General features: G+C 42.9%; 1 protein-coding gene across 2 annotated transcripts in view; it reads right to left on the bottom strand.

Annotated features, from left to right (window-relative positions):
* Window positions 1-1,835: 1,835 nt before the first annotated feature.
* Window positions 1,836-20,107, bottom strand: part of LOC138261408 (alpha-N-acetylgalactosaminidase-like) — a 120,794-nt gene continuing 102,522 nt past the window's right edge. For both annotated transcript variants that reach the window (XM_069210333.1, XM_069210332.1), the window contains 2 exons: window positions 7,213-7,410; window positions 1,836-3,966 (listed from right to left, as the gene is read on the bottom strand). In XM_069210333.1, the coding sequence (XP_069066434.1) occupies window positions 3,706-3,966; window positions 7,213-7,410 (459 nt within the window). In that variant the 3' untranslated portion in view covers window positions 1,836-3,705. The remainder of the gene's footprint in view (window positions 3,967-7,212; window positions 7,411-20,107) is intronic.

Here is a 20,107-nt window from a genome sequence, read left to right as displayed (position 1 = left end):
GAGGGGACCTGGGCCAGGGATGAACCAACACAGGAAATACAAGATACCACAGTTTTCAAATTGCTGCTCACCATGGAAGCAGATTTAAGAAACAGACATTCCAGGAGAATATTGTACACATGGAGCTTTCTCCATTTTGCTTCCCCGACAAGTGAAAAGATCTCTGGCAGACCATACAGACTCAGACATCCTTGGACTCCCACATAAATGCAGTAGCTTTGTAAAAAAAAAAAAAACAATGATTGCTCCTTTAAAAAGTGCATGTATTCAATGTTGGTGGATTGAAAATATCATACTTTTATATGGGCATTGTATACTGGATGTGTGTATTGTTGTCAGCCTGTGGTTTGGAGCGCTCAAACAAGTGTAGTGTTTAGTTATGGTATGGAGCCCCCATTCTGTCCGAGACCAAACAGCGTGCAAGCCTGGTGACAATACCTCCCTGAGCAGCTTGTAGCTGTGCACAATGACAAGTCTTTAATGTCAGACATTGTGGTGAATGTGTTTCTTTGTATTGGTGTAAATTGGTTGGATGTGCAAGTAATGATACTCGTACTGAAGTGAATGTTTAGTATATTTGTAAACCCTACTGAGATACCACAAAGGAATAATGTAAGTAGGATACCCACACTAGGTATAACATGCAAAAAGAGCCTTCACTCTATAACCATGCTACCAACATACAAAGATACAAAGCAAGCAGCACACAAATTACGACACCTCATCTTCACAAACACAATACAATAACATAATAAAATTAGACTTGAAGGTTCAAGGCCAAGATAAAAGAAAATGTACCTCAGAGTGAGGGGCCGATCACATCTCACTTGCCGAAGCATATGATGCTCCGCAACTACTGCAATAGTCCCTACAATCCAACAGGTCTAAGTCAATCGGATTTAATGTGTAGAAGACCCACTTGCACCACTCTTCTCCAACCGTGCGCACCGGACCAGGTTGCCACATAAGAAACAGAAAAGAAGAAGGAAGAGGTCTTGTGGAGACCAAACCAAGAGCTTTATAACCTTTCCGGAAGTATTGCATTGACTCAATGGAGCTTCAAATTCATTGATCACTGCAACTGCAGGCAGCACTGAATTCAAGAGGCCATTGACCTGCACATGTATTTATGAACCTTTCCGAGACATTGGCAGCAGAACACAGAAGCAGAATCTTATTGTGCTTTGAAGGAAAACTCGATCAGCTGCATTTTTTGTGATATGGAGTGATGTCAGTGCTGCACTCTCCACCTCCACATCAAGGTTGTAAGAACAGTCTTTCACCAGCTGCTCCTGCCCACTAAAATCATTGAATGGTTTTCTCCTTGTATAAGAAATTTTTTAATCCGTGACCTCTCAGCCACAAATCAATCTGTTTTAATTTCTCATGGGTCTAGCTGCCATAGCCTAGGTCAGTTACTGGTAGCTTTCCTGATGGCAACAATAGTGAAGTAGTGAAAAAGAGCACATTTGTTCACACCCTTCTATTTTTAACCCTGGCACTATGTTAAAAGCATTTACACTATGACAGTTTAAACTTTTTCCCACAGTCCTAGCCACTTCCATTGCTCATACTGATTTTTCCTTCACTTCAACCATAATTTTCTTTTCTTTTTACCGGGTTCCCTTTCTCTTTCATCCTCCTTTTGGTTTCACCATCTGATCTCAATAACTTCTTTTGCACCCTGCGGTCATTCCCTCCTCCCATCTTTTATTCATCTACATTTACTTCTCCTTTACACATCACATTTCTTCTCCTCTCTCAATGCATGTGTTTCATCAAGGACTCCAGGTACTTTGTGAATAATACAGAGTTCAAATCATTGAAACAGGTCGGATGATCGACATTTCGATTTATTTTCGTTACATCTCAGTGTCATACAGTTATGACAATATCTACTAACATTCCCATTTTACATTATAATACATGTAAACATGACATTCCAAATGAAGGTGTTCACCTGAAATATGAGACCAAACAATTTGATTAATTGACCAAAGAAATATGCTAGATTCAAAGGCATCACTTCAGTAAGCGTTACACTATTTTCTAGTGTCATAATCCCTAAAGACATGACTACCATTTTGCTACCTAGATTGGCTGTGCATTCATGAACATTTAAAACAATTTACACAATTTTGCCTAAAGGCACAACTGTGGTCACCACATACATGCTTGATTTGTGCTCCATGGCATCAATGTTTGAAGATTTCAGTCAAGAATATGCAATGCCAGAGTGTATAACTTGATTGTGAGAGACATCAGAAATTGTTTTTGAGGGTAAAGTATACACCAAACCACTTAATATGGGATCCTACACAAAACCTCGATTCACTATGACCAGCAACACAAAGACACCTTAACCTGGCTGACATCCAGAAGCTGCCTTACTGTAACAAAGAAAAGAAATCATACTCACCCCTAAACCCACCAAAGCACATGTTACTTTTCTCTATCTGGCAGCTGAACTTACTTTAATTATCAGTATGATTTTTTCTCTCTCAGGCTTGTAGTGGTCAAAGAAAGGATGAAGAACGTATCTACATATGTCAATCAATTAATCTTATTTCTCCCAAAGAGCTATGTCCCAAACAATGTCATAGTTTGGTACAGTTTTGCAATTATACTCAGAAAAAGAAACAACCACCTGTATAGTCATCCAAAGGCCTAGAGAGTTTCTTCCACTTTTTGGACTCACTATGTCCTCTTAGTAAATGTATGTTATTGGTAAAGAAAATGGGCAGCTCTCATGCAGCTGTGTTTTTACTTATTGTAAAAATAATCAGAATTGCTCTGTATTGTTTCAGTATAATAGTACGTAATGCTTTTTAAAGAAACTAAGTGTATGACATCAGAATTGGCACTTTAGATCAGGCTTTCAATCAAAGTGAAACCTCAAAATGTTTCTCCAGCTCATCAGTTGATGAGTCTTTAAAAAGAAAATCAAAATGTTCTCTCTTTATGCTTGGGATCGGTCTCAACAATATGCGCAAAACAGAGAACCAGTTTTGTACAATCAATAGATTGTGGATCACTTACACCACATAACTTATTGCCTTAATGTTAACTCCCAATTTATTTCTAAAAATAAGAGCCAAAACGGAACGGTTCCTTGCAAAGCTTTTTCACCTTCAATGGACAGTTCAATTTTCTCACTGACTTTAGGCACAATTTGACTGTGGCAGAAACAAATCTCCTGTATGTATGTGACTGGTATTATGTAAAGGGAACAGTTTAATTTGGAAATCAGTGGGAGAGCTTTAATTGCCAAAGTCTCCCACAACATTTAGGTCACACAGACTTGTAATCGTCCAAGTCCTACTTCTGCTAATGGTAGCAACAGTATTAACAGCATAAACCCCACCAGACAAACCTTCCACCTCCTGATCAAAATTAATTAGAGTCTCCTACAAAGAAGATGTTTTGACCAATAGGCCGCAATCCCCATTACGGGTCAGATGCATCCAGAGAAAGTAGATACGATATCGCCCAAACCTAAGAACGCTGTATCCATAGCATGTAGAACTACCTCATTTCGAAATGTGATGCCTTAAATTTTTCCTCTCAATTTACTACCAGTGCCCATTAAACCTCTCCCAGGATTGGAAGTCACGGTATGGTGGATGCTGCAGTCATTTGCCTCATTACAGTACTGTATTTCAGCCAACAATGAGTACAAGTTACACCACGGCTAGGCCCACCAAGTTAGCACGTAGGCACTATAAACAAGAGAACCACTCCTGTTGGATTTATGGTTACATCCATGGTTGTGTTCATTCCGAACTGTCCCACAAACTCTTTTGCAAAGGCGTCGTACACTTTATAGCCAGTGGTACATGTGATGACATCGAGCATTGATAAACATGTAGAATATCGCCGGGGTGTCCCATCCGTGCCCTTATTCAGGAAGGCCACAGCATACTGTCTATTTACCAGCTCTCGCTTCCACACCTCCAGAGGCTTTTTCTATGAAATAACAGATTATGGTTAGTAAACGGAACTCGGCAAATTTTAACTCTATAATCAAATGTCGATTTGTTTAGAGGAGAAAAAATTATTCCTTTTAAAGAACAGGGGTTTGCGGGAAGCATTCTTTTGAAAAATAAATTGTTTTTCATATATCTCATAAGACATCATTAATAGAAAAGTAAATTTTGTAATACATTTTGTAATTGTTTTTCTTTTAAGGTGCTATTCAAAAACCACATGCACAGTACTTATAAAATCAACAGCAGCAAATGTGATAATTATTGGGAAGATGAGCGAGAAAAAGAAGTTTCTCATGCAGATCATACATGTAATCGCCATAAATGTATCACTATTTTCTTTGTAGTTTTGCTGAACCTACACGTGTCTGTTCTGATGAACAGAAATGCCTCTTTCTTTAAAGCCCAATGAATAAACTCCAACCAAAATATGAATTAACACAACAGTCAAGCCATAAAGAAGAGATACTGTTTTATTTGGATAAGCAGGCCATATGGAAAACCAGGTTTTCCAAAACCTGAGCGGAAGTGCATGCTATTGTACAACTAGACGAAGATAAACGCTTCGGAAATGTCCTTCAAACCTAAATTTAAAAGCCATTGTGCAGGAGATGTAAATACATACGAGCTGCATGGATGTAAGGCCAAAAGCCACATATTCAATAGCTAGCTTGCTGAACTGTGGGTAACAGCACAAGTGAGATCTTGCTTTGCAAAGAAGTGCTGTTTACATTTGCTGACACCACTAACTCTATGAAGTGACAAAAGAGCAGACTTTGTTTTATTTTAAAGAGAACATCCAGAGTAGAGAAAAGTAAAAGTTCTTTTTTACCCACTCCTACATCCTCAACAGCACTCAGAATAGGTATCCTAGAATGCGGCCTTGTTTGATGATTTCACTAGGGGCTTTGAGACCTACTATAATGTAATGGATGGCCCTTTTAGCTTTATATTTTGAACAGAAAATACAATGCTGTTAAGAAGTCCCACATTTTAGCTAGCGAGAAAGGCCTAGTTGTTCCCTTGAGCCTCAAAGCTAATAAACAAATACCTTTCTGGAACGTGGTTTTGGTTGGAAGGCGAAGGAAACTTAGTTGTGACGATTACTTTATTTGTCCCTAAATAAATGCTACCATTAAAGGATTAAGGGCCTGATTTAGATGTTGTGGGACTGGTTACTCTGTCTGCCGAAATATAAATCCCATTGTATCCTGTGGGATTTAGAGTTCAGCAGACGGGATATCCGCCACCGTTGTGACTGAGTAACCAGCAAGGCAATAACTAGATCAGGCCCTCAGTGTGTACACAATGAATTAAATGAATCCAAAGGTATTACATGGACAAAAGGTTAAATCACATATAAGGTGAAATTCTGCATTTGCCTTCACAAAAGCACTCATAGAAAGACGAATTAAAGGTGAAATTATTAGTTTATACTGTTCCCTGCTGCGGCGGATGAGAGACTGCAGGGCCTAATCAGAAAGGCAATTTGGAGTATATTTTATGCACTGTCACATGCCTTTGTAAACTGGCCAAAATAATCTAATACACAAATGCAGCATTTTAAGATTATACTAAAGTTTCCTACAAGGAAACTAACTCAATAACTGAAGAACGTTTTCAGAATGACAGCTCATCAACACCACCTGGGTAACAGATGCAGCTAATTTGTTTTTTTCTTTCTATTTACATAAATCCACAACTCCAATCAGAATTCTGTTTGAGAGGGAAAGCTGTTGAGCTCTAGGCATTTGGTACTTTCTCCAAGAAGGAGTTAACAAGGAACTCTGAATTTAAAATGTTTACTGGCTTTGCCAATTTCTTTCCAAACGCCTTCCCCCAGTTCCCAATTCTTATTTTCTAGTTCTTCGAATAAAGGGTTGCTTAGGTACAAAGCAGGTTCCCATTAAAGCTGCCTTGTCCCTCTATTAATCTTTGACATTTCGTCCAAATCCTCAGTTTGCAGGTTCTGCCACTGTTCCTGCTGGTGACCGATCACTTGGGAAATTAAGTTATTAGTGCCAATTAGTTATAAATTAACTTTATCTTTCAAATGAATTCACAGATTATTTTCCAAGAGATTACAAAACAAAGGTTATTTGGAACCTAAATATCTACAAAACTTATGCACTTGATTTGGATCAGAGATTACAAGAAAGAGGGACTATTTACATTGAAAGTAATTCCATAAAATCAGTTTGTGACAAAGGACTTGAAAAATTCGCAAGCTGGAAGTTTGTCTGTGAAATACTAAAATATGCCAACGGATTCTAGCACTGAGACCTACAGTTTCCATGGCTTACAACCAAAATTGGGAATTTTGCATAAGGCAATTGAGACAATTTATTGCAAATTTTCACAGAGTGAAAAGTGCCATTCACTGATACTAATGTTTGCGCATTGCACAGATAAACCCCGCCAACTGATAATACTGAACCGCTAAACCACCACACCTGCAGTGAATCATCCCATCCACTAGACCCTACAATCTTGAAGGAGATACACTGACAACCCCATCCCTCCCCTGGTTTTCCTCTTACCTATCCAATCAATAACAGTTATTTCACGTGGGCACGTCCAAGTCCTAGAATATTCCTATCACTAGTAGAGCCATCAAGGGTTTCATCTTGCCTTTTGCCATCTTCAACCTTTATATGGAGTCCTTCAGGACTTCACTCACTGATAATAGCATCACAATACACCAGTATGCGGAGGAGACAACTGCTCAGATGACTCCACTCCGCTAGACATCCAATGATTCAATCACTGCCTGCATCATGTTCAAACCTGGATGTAAAGCAGCTACGTGATACTAAACTGAGCACAACCAAAACAAAAATCTGACTTTTTGACAAGGACCACATGCAACAACTAGCCCAAAGGTGGCTCAACATTGCAAATCTGGATGGATTCAAACCCCAACTTTTCCCCCCAAAGCCAAAACATTCTGATTCACCCTGGACAGCAACTTCACCTTCAATTGACGCATTGCCAAAAGAAAAAAAAAAAAGCACCGTGTCCTCTGCCCATCTGACTTGCCCTCAGTCATTCATCATTTGTCATTCACTCAGATTAAGGGAACGTCATTTTTGTGTAACAATTATTTTCAAAAGAAACATTTTAACAGATCTCTCTACAGGTGATGTAATGAAACGGAATCAGTTATTAAGAGAACATGTCAAGTAAAGGTCAAGTGAAACGTATAATATTGGGATAACCTAGGTACCTGAAAGAGGAGTCGCCCCTGTCTCCCGAGGGAATCCTGGTTGATAGAAAGCAGGAGTCGATTCTGCAGGATGTCTCGGGCACCCCCTGAGATTGTCCGTAAGTCATTAGACATAAAGAGTGGAGCTGCCAGGATGGCCCAAATCGCCATCTGCGATTTAGACTGCTCATAGCTGAGGCCGAAGTCACCAGTGATCAGCTGAAATGGAAACAACATGCACCACAGTGAGTGTTACAACGGGGCCATGTTAAACCTGGAGAAATGGAGAAGACAATAATATAGAGCTTCCGAAGCATCACTGACAAATTGGCAGTTTTTCTGCATTTGGAGGTTACATTTTATATTTCTGGGTGCACTTCCTGGAAAGGTAGGTAAATACCCACAAACCTCTAAGTTTGTGGATATTTACTTATCTGTTACAGCGGGTATCGGACATTCAGAACGTTTCTGCCAATAGAAGTTGTCGGTGTGTTTCCAATGGACAGATGGAGATCAACATCCCTGTATGTAATGGGGGTGTAGAGTGAGTAGAGCCTCTCATGGCAAAACTATTTTCTCATGGAGAAGTTTAACAAAAGTTAAATATGATAATGTGTGTGTCACATTTACAAAGGCAGCCCGTTTCAGCAGCTGAAAAACCTGTAGAAATAGGATTTATTCTTTGACATACTCTAGGAAATAAACTACAGATTTGCTTAAGTACAACCTGTATATCTTTTGCGAGTTCTATAATTTGCAGAAATGCACTTCAAACAGTAATCCTAGACGGGCACGTTTTCACATCTAAAAGCTAGGGCACTGGCATTCAGGCTCTTTGATGGTAACCAATTTTTAAGTGTTATGGGCAGAGAAACTGCACTTTGGGACTTTGGCAATTTGTCAGGCTAAACCATTACCTATTAATGTATTTGTTCAGCTAAGGATTTTTTTATAGACTGGACTGGCCCGAATGGGCATAAAAGCCCAGATCACAAATGCATCATCACATAAAGAAGAGCTAACAAAGTCTAAACATCTAGCAGGGAAAATGAGAATAGTTCTATGGTGTGGGTCAGTTGGAATGGGTAATGGAGCTACGTGTATTAGGACAACGGCCCTCACTACAAGTTGGCTAACTTTACCTGGACCTACATCTCTGGGTGAAGTACCCCACATTGAAATTATGAGGCTATGGTTCAGATATAGGTCCAGAATCGTGCGGGCAGCAGCACTGCCGGTATCGTGCAGGATTCACTACGGAGCAGACAATGCTTCACCGAGACAGGCACGTGCATGCCCTGCAATGCTTTAATCTCACCTCATCGCCCATTCCTCGCTGATATTTTCCACATGCTCAAAGCAGATGGAAAAGGTCAGTGTTTTTTGCCCAATTACTGGAAAACTGACTGGAAAAAGACCCAGTAATTCCGAGTCCAAGCAATTAAACCATGTAAAGGCCGCAGTTTGGGTTAACAATGCTAACCAGTATCTCCGTACCAAATTCCAATAAGCTGATAAAGATGGCTTTGGACAGGCAAAATTAAGATATGGTGTAAAAATTATAGAAAGATGAGTTACATACTGGAAGGAAATGCCTCCTTGGCATGGTTACCCCCTAACTTTTTGCCTTTTCTGATGCTAAGTTAAGACTTGAAAGTGTGCTGGGACCCTGCTAACCAGGCCCCAGTACCAGTGTTCTTTCCCTAAACTGTACCTTTGGCTCCACAATTGGCATAAACCTGGCACTCAGGTAAGTAAGGGCCCTGATGCCAGGGAAGGTCTCTAAGGGTTGCAGCATGTCTTATGCCACCATGGGGACCCCTCACTCAGCACATGCACACTGCTTCACAGCTTGTGTGTGCTGGTGGGAAGAAAATTACTAAGTCGACATGGCACTCCCTTCAGGGCGCCATGCCAACCTCACACTGCCTGTGGCATAGGTAAATCACCCCTCTAGCAGGCCTTACAGCCCTAAGGCAGGGTGCACTATACCACAGGTGGGGGCATATGTGCATGAGCACTATGCCCCTACAGTGTCTAAGCAAAACCTTAGACATTGTGAGTGCAGGGTAGCCATAAGAGTATATGGTCTGGGAGTTTGTCAAACACGAACTCCACAGTTCCATAATGGCTACACTGAAAACTGGGAAGTTTGGTATCAAACTTCTCAGCACAATAAATGCACACTGATGCCAGTGTGCAATTTATTGTAAAATACACCCAGAGGGCATCTTAGAGATGCTCCCTGAATACATACCTGACTTCTAGTGTAGGCTGACCAGTTGCTGCCAGCCTGCCACACACCAGACATGTTGCTGGCCACATGGGGAGAGTGCCTTTGTCACTCTGTGGTCAGGAAAAAAGCCTGTACTGGGTGGAGGTGCTTCTCACCTCCCCCTGCAGGAACTGTAACACCTGGCGGGGAGCCTCAAAGGCTCACCCCTATTGTTACAGCGCCCCAGGGCATCCCAGCTAGTGGAGATGCCCTCCGGCCACTGCCCCCACTTTTGGCGGCAAGGCTGGAGGAGATAATGAGAAAAACAAGAAGGAGTCACCCACCAGTCAGGACAGCCCCTACGGTGTCCTGAGCGGAGGTGACCCCTGCCTTGAGAAATCCTCCATCTTGAGTTTGGAGGATTCCCCCAATAGGAATAGGGATGTGCCCCCCTCCCCACAGGGAGGAGGCACAAAGAGGGTGTAGCCACCCTCAAGGACAGTAGCCATTGGCTACTGCCCATCCAGACCTAAACACACCCCTAAATTTAGTATTTAGGGGCTCCCCTGATCCCAGGAAATCAGATTCCTGCAACCTGAAGAAAGAAGAAGGACTACTGACCTACAAGCCTGCAGAAAAGGAGGAAGACAACAACTGATTTGGCCCTAGTCCTAACGGCCTGTCTCCAACTTCGAAAACCTGCTCCAGCGACGCATCGTCAGGGACCAGCGACCTATGAAGCCTCCGAGGACTGCCCTGGACTACAGGACCAAGAAACTCCCGCGAACTGCGGCCCTGTTCAAAACCAGCTACTTCTTTGCAACAGAGAAGCAACTTCCAAGGACTTCACGTTTCCCGCCAGAAGCGTGAGACTCTACACTCTGCACCGACGCCCCCGGCTCAACCTGCAGAAAACCAACACCTCAGGGAGGACTCCCTGGCAACTGCGAGCCCGTGAGTAACCAGAGACGACCCTCCCCTGAGCCTCTATAGGGACGCCTGCAGAGAGAATCCAGAGGCTCCCCCTGACCGCGACTGCCTGTAACAAGGGACCCAACGCATGGAACCAACACTGCACCCGCAGCCCCCAAGACCTGAAGGAACTGAACCTCAGTGCAGGAGCGACCCGAGGCGACCCTCTGCCTTGCCCAGGTGGTGGCTGCCCCGGAAGACCCCCCCTGTGCCTGCACCGCTAGAGTGACCCCCGGGTCCCTCCATTGTTTTCAACCTAAAACCCGACGCCTGCTTTGCTCACTGCACCCGGCCGCCCCTGTGCCACTGAGGGTGTACCTTGTGTGCCTTCTCGTGTCCCCCCCGGTGCTGTATAAAAAACCCCTGGTCTGCCTCCCGAGGACGCGGGTACTTACCTGCTGGCAGACTGAAACCGGAGCACCCCTGTTCCCCATAGGCACCTATGTGTTTTGGGCACCTCTTTGACCTCTGCACCTGACCGGCCCGGAGCTGCTGGTGTGGTAACTTTGGGGTTGCCTTGAACCCCCAACGGTGGGCTGCCTATGCCCCAAACTTGAGACTTGTAAGTGTTTTACTTACCTCCAAAACTAACCTTTACTTACCTCCCCCAGGAATTGTTGATTTTTGCACTGTGTGCACTTTTGAAATAGCTTATTGCCATTTTTACAAAGACTGTACATGATATTGTTTTTATTCAAAGTTCCTAAAGTGTCTAAGTGAAGTACCTTGCATTTAAAGTGTTGAATGTAAATCTTGAACATGTGGTTCTTAAAATAAACGAAGAAAAAATATTTTCCAATATAAACACCTATTGGCCTGGAGTAAGTCTTTGAGTGTGTGTTCCTCATTTATTGCCTGGGTGTGAACAAAAAATGCTTAACAATACCCTCTGATAAGCCTACTGCTCGACCACACTACCAGGAAATAGAGCATTAGAATTACCTACTTTTGCCACTATCTTACCTCTAAGGGGAACCCTTGGACTCTGTGCACACTATTTCTTACTCTGAAATAGTATATACAGAGCCAACTTCCTACACATACAATTCACAAAAGGTGCGAAAATACAAGAACCAGCAACTGTTAATGAATTACACATGGTACACGTCACTGGTGTTGTCAAAATATTACATTTATCTGTGGCATGCAAAGAATACTTTGAGTAAAAGTGGTTGTGAGGCTTCTGAAAGAGGTTCCATGCAAAGACCGATTATAAAGACATATTTTGCAAAAAGAAAGACTTCACAATGGCCTCTCAAAATCTCAGCCTTACAGAAGTATCTCAATGTTAATATTTTGAACTACCTTTAATTCCTAAATATTCCCTCTTCCTCTATCTCACCTTCACTCTTCTTAGTTGGGGCCCGATTTATACTTTGGTGTACGAGCATGCACTGCCACCATGGTACTTTAATTTCACCATGGCAAGGGTACGACATCCCACAAATTTAGAGATGTCTGTCGGCCCAGTGGACACCTCTTGCATTTAAAAAGAACCGTTGCCATGGTGGTCCTTGTAAATGCACTGAAAGTTTGACAGATGGCTCCATCATCATGATGGAGCTGTACAACAAACTTTCAGTATTTTTTATTTTCAAACAAAATCCCAGAGAGGGACTGTGTTTTTGAAATTTTTTTTTTTTTTTTTTTATTAAATGAAACTCCCTGCCATGGGAGTTTTCCCGTGGAATGGGAGTCATTTTACAACTTTTACTGTCTCCTACCTCCAGGTTCTACCTGGCGATAAGGGACTGTGAAAATTGGCATTTGTCCACCCGCTCTAAATAGGACGGGAAGTCAAATGGCAAAAACCCTCTGACGGCTATTACTCTTTTGGATTGATAGAGATGTATGTCAGAAGCAGAGATCAAGTAGTCTCACGTTGACATACTGTGGGTCTGCTCAACTCTAAAGATGGCAGGTGGACCTCCAGTTTGGTGCAACAGTGTTGGTGTACCCTCTCTGCCAATTTCTAAATTGGGCCTATTGTCCTAGATTGGCAGGACCTGCACTGCTCTTTCCTTTGAGCTCATGCTGCCTTTGCCTACGGACCAGAATGTTATGTGAGAGAACTGCACTTTTGGCTGCCAGCCCACTAATGGCCTTGGGTCATTACAATAACAATGTATAGTTGCACCGAGCAGCTTCAACTCTTCAGTTTTACACCAGCCAAACACAATTTCTAAAAATTTTAGAACTGGGGTATTTTACTATAATAAGTTCAGTAAGAGTATTTTTGGGGGCCAGTGATAGATGGGAGGTTTTAGTGTAGGTTGAGATTTTTGTAGATATTTGTGCACAGTCAAGACTTTGTTGGCTTATAATTTAGAGTGTGTATTTAAGTAAAAGCTGTTTTACAGCCTTTGTTTCATATGAAACAAACTGAAGCACAATCCCAATAGAAGTGATCAGCTGGTTCATTTTCCAAAGCTATATTGGTAGCACCAGGTTGGCAGTCTTGCAGAAAGGTAGGAGACACTAAGTACAAGATTGGTGATGAAAAATATTGAGATACTAGGTAACATATTAGTATGGGCTTGCAATGCAGTGACCAGGGTCCAAATACCTTTCTTGGCACAATAAACACAGTGGTATGCATGTAAAGATAATTGCTTCGGATGCCACAGGGGAAGATTGGTATAAGTTGGCAAGTATTTTTTTCCGAAAATTAGGGTGTTAATTAATTGCAGGTGAGTGAGTCATACAAAATCAGAGATCAAAGAGATAAGAGTCTGAAGTTCTTGAAGCGAAGAGTCTGACGATTCCTGCAGTAGATTGCCCTTGATGCACACTGAACGTGACCCTCCCGAGATTTATGATGCAGGCTCTTATCCGGAAGGTCAGAACTCCTGCTAGTTTTTTCTGGGTGTGACAGTTGTAGCTGCCCTACTTTAACTCTTAATTCCACGATTCCTCTTTAAAGTTAAGGCACCGACTCCACTGTCAGTTTGTGTTTTATGATCTATTCACACCACATAAGTATCCATTCCTAACCACCTCATAAAGAAAACTCTGGCTGCTCAATTTTGGTGCAACTGGAGAGTCAAATGCCCAAAGGCAGCATATTGGTTATCCTCCTGGAACGCATCCACACTAGTGGTAAACAGTGTCTAAAAAGACAAAACATGTCTAGTAACTACAGAGTGCTGCATGATCCCCAGACAAAAATCCATACACCATGTTTGTTTTTTTCTTCGTGGTTCTGAGACATATGTTGGTTGAGCAGCTTAGGTTTCTACAAATATTTTTGTCATAAGTTATTTATTCCTTCATATTCAGAGCTGCTCTGACTTGGGGGCAGGAGGATACCGGTATGCTTTACAATTAAACCATAGAAGACCAAGGTCTTCAAAGAACATTTAAAGATACGAAACAAAGAAGAATTACAACTTCAAATGCAAGATGCATGAAAAAAGAAGCTTAAAAAGGAAGCTGGGAAAAGACAATCGGGCGAAATTGAGTATCTGAGATAACTGACAAATTGTCCTTCAATTCTAGGTGAATAGGGTTGAGGGAAGAATCAGCTACACATTGAGGTGAGTGCAGTTTTTTTCCGGAAAGAGAGAATGCTTCCTGGAATATCAAACCCTTTCAACCGAGTGAGATTATAATCTGTTTAATTCCAGACAAAGCATTTATTTGCTTCTGAGTTTTTTTGTCACATCTGAAGAGATTTATGATAGAGTAAACACATTCTGGTTATTGAGGTCTGTGGTCTTTGAAAGTTAGGTACATAAGCTTGAATTTAATTCTTACCAACCAAACGTTCCTAATATTGGAGTTGTATGGTTTTATCTGTATATATTTTTACACCCAGTGATGAGTCTGGTCTCAGCGTACCGTAATGCTTTTATGTGTGAAAGTGCAGTCTTGGGTGCTCTCATGAGAATGACAATTCGGTAGTCATTTTGTTGAATTGAAATGGCTTCAATTATAGGACAGAAATTGTCCATCTTTGAAAAATTTCAGGTCTTTAAGGCGAACCGGGCTTGTCTGCCTCAATTTATGGGGCACTCAATGCACGTTATTGTGTGTTGTTGTTAAAGTCGTTTCAATGTAATGCCTTCAACATCAATGTTGGGTGTGAGATTTTACTATGCTGACTCATCAAAAACAGATGATTCTGAAACAGATTTTAGTGTAACTGATGAGCAAATATCAGCCGATCTGTATGAACCATTTTTGCATTTCTGAAAGGTCTGAATCGCTATTTTAGGTCATTAAGAAATGCAAAACTGCCTCATGTGTGAAAGGCTTATGCGGTGTTGTAAAATGCTATTTCTAACCATTAAAAATCGCATTAAGAGATTCACAAAATAGGAAATCGCATGTACAAAGCATTTCCTAACTGCACAGTCAGCACTTAGGAAATGCTATTACCATCGACCTGGATCTGATGGTAACCAAGTGCAAACTTTAAAAAGGCACCCAAAAGGCATCAGGATCATTATCAATGATATATTCACTCAAAAAGCCAAAGGTTGCAGGGACGTTATAGTTAGGAAATAGAATTTTTTTAAAATCTTAGAAATTCACTGAAAAAACCCAAAGGTTATAGGGACATAACCAACCACCACTGCCATGATCTTTGGCCACGCCCTGCGGCCGACCCCTGTAGGAACCCAACCCTGCATCGTCCCCCACCGAGGCGCTGATCTCAGCCCTGTGGATCCCATACCCCCGGGCACGGCCTAAATACTAATTTTTTTTTGGGGGTGGGGGGTCTCACACAGCCCTCCTCCCCAGGTCAATTTTGGCACCGTGGCCCAGCCATGTGACCTGGGAGTCCCCTCAGGGCACCCAGGCACAATAGTGGAGACTGTGGAGGGAGCCTGAAGGCCCACATGGCCCCAGCTGGATCCCTGCCGCCTGCGAGAGCCAGCGTTGATGTCACAGAGACCAGTTTCCTCTTCCTCCCTGCCAGCAACTTTGCCGGCAGGGAGACAGAAGAAACCTCTGCTCCCAGCGAGGGAGAGCTGTTTGACAACTTTTATTTGCTCACTGTGAGATGAGTATTTGCTGTGACTTGGCAGCAGCTGTAAAGCTGCCTCCAAGCCACAGCAAACACTATATCCCGTAGGTGGGCACCCAGAGACATAGCAGGAGCCAACCCTGGGGGGTGTCAGTCCCCAGGGCCATCTGTGGCTCCTTGAAGGGGGCCGCATAGCTCTCCTCCAACGTAATAGCCACTGGGAGGTGGTAGTTCTGGGGCTGCAAGGGTCTGAAACGGACCCCCTTTACTTTTCCTAATGTTTGCTCCAGGGAGGTGGTGGTCCCTGGGGCTGCAGGGGCGTGTGGCCCCTCTGCATAAAATTACAGTAATGCCCTAGGGATGTGGCGGTCCCTGGAGTTCGGAGGGACTGCACGGCCCCCTGCACTCATTTTGAAAACTGCCCAGGGAGGTGGTGGTCCCCAGTGCTGCAGGGTAGGCTGCGCAACCCCTCTGTACTCAATTTGAAAACTGTCCCGGAGAGGACCCCACCGCAATCATTTTGAAAGTTTCCCCAGGGAGGTGGCAGTCCCCGGGGCTGCACAGGGGTAGGGGCATGCAGCCCCCTGTGCACTCATTATGAAAACTGCCCTGGGGAGGTCTCCGGGGCCATCCAGGGAGGTGTGGTCCTCAGGGCTGCGGAGCGGCCATGCGGCCTCCCCACACTGGTCCCGGGGGCTGCTGGATTACCGGGCTCCACCCGCCACATCCATTTCAACAAGTGCCCCAGGGAGGTGGCGGTCCCAGGGACTTCGGGGGGGGGGGGGGGGGGGGGGGGGGAAGGGGCTTGGCAGCCCCCACATCCCCGGGGCATTGCTTTAATTTTTTTGGGGGTGTAGTCCACGGGGCTGCAGGGGTAGGACAAGCGCCCCCGCATCAGAAAAAAATTTTGCCCTTGGGATGTGGGCCACCCGGGGGGCTTCTACAAAACAAGTGCAGGAACCTGCTCTTTTTTTATATTAAGGTGTAACCCGGTGGATTGCGGGGGGGGGTCCCTCTGTGTCCCAAGCACCTGAGCTAAGGGGTCAGCGTGACTCTACCTTGGCCCCTTGTCTTTTATTTAGCTATTTTTTGTTTACTTTTTTGTGGCACTCAGCTGAAGCCAAGTCCCAAGATGGCTGCCCACACTTCCTGGTTGAAATGTTGGCAGCCAATCAGAGCTGTGCATTTGCCGTGCATAAACTTTTAATCTTCAGGAAGTCATCGCAACCTCAGATATACAAATTTGTTTTCCCTTTAATATTTCCTAAACTACTGGACAAATTTACACCAAATAAGCGAAAGCTTAATCTACGTGCCGAAACCTAGCTTTCTGCCAAATTTGGTGTGATTGTGTCAGGTGTTTTGGGCTGTGGCCTTGTTCAAAGGTCCTCTGGGAATTAACATGGGAATCGCAACTTCCCCCCCCCCCCTTTTCTCAGCCCCCGCTTGTCGGATCACCCAGAAACTTTACGTTTGAAACAAGAATCACCAGGGCACTTTTTTTGGAACATTTCATTAAGATTCGTCAAACGGTGTCAAAGACCTAGGCAAGTCAAAAAAGGTTTTTCAATGGAAACATGTTCTTAGCTATAACTACCTACTTCCATAGAAAAAGCATATGGAAACATGGTCCTAACCATAACTACCTACTGGCGACTGCCAGTAGGTAATATGTGTTACATACTGGTGTTCACCAGCAGGTAGTTCTAGTTAGGACCTAGTTTCCACAGAAAAAGCATTTTTTGACCTGCCTATATCTTTGACACAGTTTGATTAAATTTTCCCCAAAAAAGTGTCCTATGGGATCTTGTTGCTCACGGAAAGTTTCAGGATCATCCGCCAACCAGGGTCCAAGAAAAAGAGGGTGCAATTATAGCGAGGGGTCAACAAATTTGTGTTTCCCATGTTAATTCCCCGGTTACAGTTACCTTAGGGCATGAGTTATAGTTACTTGAAATAACTATAACAGCTGAATTTCTATGATTTCATACATAAAAAATGTGAGCCTAACTATAACGTAACTGTAACCTTTAGGTTTTTTTTCCCCGTGAATTTCTATGTTTTTTTTTAACGTAAAGTAACTTTAATTGTTTTTAATGATTGTTGAGCACTGGGTTGTTTCTATGGCCGTGAAGAGGACCATGTGGTTTAAACGTGTGGCCTCTGTTCAAGTATTACCACTGTATGATGTTGCTTGATATGTTACACTTTTGCCTAGAAAATAATTCTTACCCATTTCAAGATCAATGGTATAGGCAGCCTACAGGGACTGCTATGGGAAGTTGCTTCGCACCTAGTTATGCTGGCAATTTCCTTGGTTGGTGGGAGGCACAGCATGTTTGGACTGACAAATGAAAAGTGAACAAAACATCTAATTTTCTAGACCACATATATAGATGACCTATTTATGATCTGGGTTGGTCCACATAAGGTCTTACAAGACTTCCTGTATTTCATTTCGAGGAACACTCTGAATCTGAGTTTTACACACAAGATTCATAAATCTAAGATGGAATTCTTGGACATACTGGAGCAAACAGAGGGAGACAAAATTAACACCTGTCTTTTTAGAAAAGGAGACTGCAGGGAACAGCATTCTGCATGCACATAGCCACCATCCTAACAATCTCAAATCGAGTTTCCCTGTTGGTGAAATGATAAAGGAAAATCGTAACTGTAGCACTCTGAATATTTTCAAACTGGAACAGAAGGGGCTGAATAAAAATTCACTAAGATGTATCTGGGAGTGCAAGTTTCTTCTTTGTGGTGGCAAGGATTGGTTGCCATTACTTCATACTTTTATACAGTGTTCTGCTGCCATCTCTCGCTGGAGCCCCGAAAGATATAAGTAACCAGTGGATCACAGACTTTTCTTCGGATATGTATATATGGGTTATACATATATACTTACATCTTAAACGTTTACCTTGCGTAGGCCTTTACCATACATGCCTTTACAATGGAAATGTCGTCGTATATGTATGCGCGGTAATGGCATGTGGGGTGCCACCATACATACCACATTTTCTTAAACACTTCTGACTTCCCCTACAGCTGAAAAAAACTGGTATATTCTTATAATGGAAGTACTACTGTAAAGCGGAGCGATTGCACTCCCCTTAAATGTTTACAAGGCATATGTTTTACTATTGAATTTCCGATTCATGACTTGTCTTGAAAATATCCAACACCAGTCACTGTTTGCACAGAACTCTGGTACTTGTCAACATAAGTGGTAAGCGCCATCACAAAACTAGTAAGTTCCAGTGCATTGTCACAAACCCTCTATGCTTGTATGTGTAATTTCGCATTTCTATTTTTATAAACGGGTTTCTAATTCCTAAACTGTTTTGAAGCGCCACCTACTGTTTACTGGGAAATATGCAGCGCTGTACCTAATTTCTGAAGTGCACAAGGCCCATATGTGTCAGTTCTGGGATTTCGTACTGGAAATCGTAATTTAGGGCCAGATGTAGGTAGTAACCGATTTGCGAGTTGCAAATTGCGAGTCCTTCTGACTCGCAATTTGCAACTCGCAAATTGGTATGCAGAAAGGTGTCTCAGACACCTTCTGCGACTCACTATGGGGTCGCAAAGACCCACCTCATGAATATTAATGAGGTGGGTCGCAGTTTGCGACCCCATAGCGAGTCTAGGCACTCACGGGGATGGTGGCCTGCTGGAGACAGCAGACCACCATGCCCGTGACTGCTTTTGAATAAAGCAGTTTTTTTTTTCTCTTTGCAGCCCCTTTTCCTTAAAGGAAAACGAGCTGCAAATAGAAAAAGATACCGAAACCTTTTAGTTTCGGGTTTTTTCAGAGTAGGCAGTGGTCCATAGGACCACTGCCTGCTCTGAAAAAATATTTTTTAATGCATTCACAAAGGGGAAGGGGTCCCATGGGGACCCCTTCCCATTTGCGAATGAGTTACCATCCACTTCAAGTGAATGGTAACTGCGGGTTGATTTGCGACCGCTCTCGCGGTCACAAATCAACCCTACATCGCGGTGCGACTAGCAAATAGGTAGGGAACGCCCCTTCCTATTTGGGAGTCTGAAACACATTTTGCGAGTCGGTACCGACTCGCAATATGTGTTTCAGCATCGTGTGAGGGCATTAGCGCCTCGCAAATGGCGTTTTTCGCCATTTGCAAGGCGCTAATGCCTTCCTACATCTGGCCCTTAGTGATTTCCTAAATTGCGATTTCCTAATAGCGATTGTGGCACTGTAGGAATAGCCATTAGCAAATCGCTACTTATGTACATTTCAATCTGCAATTCCCAACTAGGGATTTCTTAGGATTCGCTATTTAGGAATCACAAAATTGAAATTTCGTACATATGGCTCATTGTTCCTTATACTAATGTTGCTTAGTTACAGACTTGAATATTGGTTAACATTACTGTTCACTTCTGATGTCTTATACACTTTGCGATCATCTATTTCCGTTGAGGGATATCTTGTTTTTTTTAGTTGTCTCTGTTATGATGCACAGCTTTGAGGAGGCATGTTGTTCAAATGACTAGCCTAGCCTATGTTCAGAATCAGTCACTACTGCTAATTTCTACACTTAGATCCACAAATATGATCATGAGAGAAACCTCAAACAAAGAACCTGGTTTATATGTACCAAAGTCTCAATCAAGGCATGTGCCCATGGCCCACATGGTTAAAAAAAAAGTTTGATTTTCAAACTGAAACAAGGTAGATGTTTCTATATCTGATGAACACTCTTCCGCCTCTTACATGCTCGATG

This window comes from Pleurodeles waltl, chromosome 10 (assembly GCF_031143425.1).
Source record: "Pleurodeles waltl isolate 20211129_DDA chromosome 10, aPleWal1.hap1.20221129, whole genome shotgun sequence".
Classification (NCBI taxonomy): domain Eukaryota; kingdom Metazoa; phylum Chordata; class Amphibia; order Caudata; family Salamandridae; genus Pleurodeles; species Pleurodeles waltl.
This window is presented reverse-complemented; position numbering and strand designations above follow the sequence as displayed.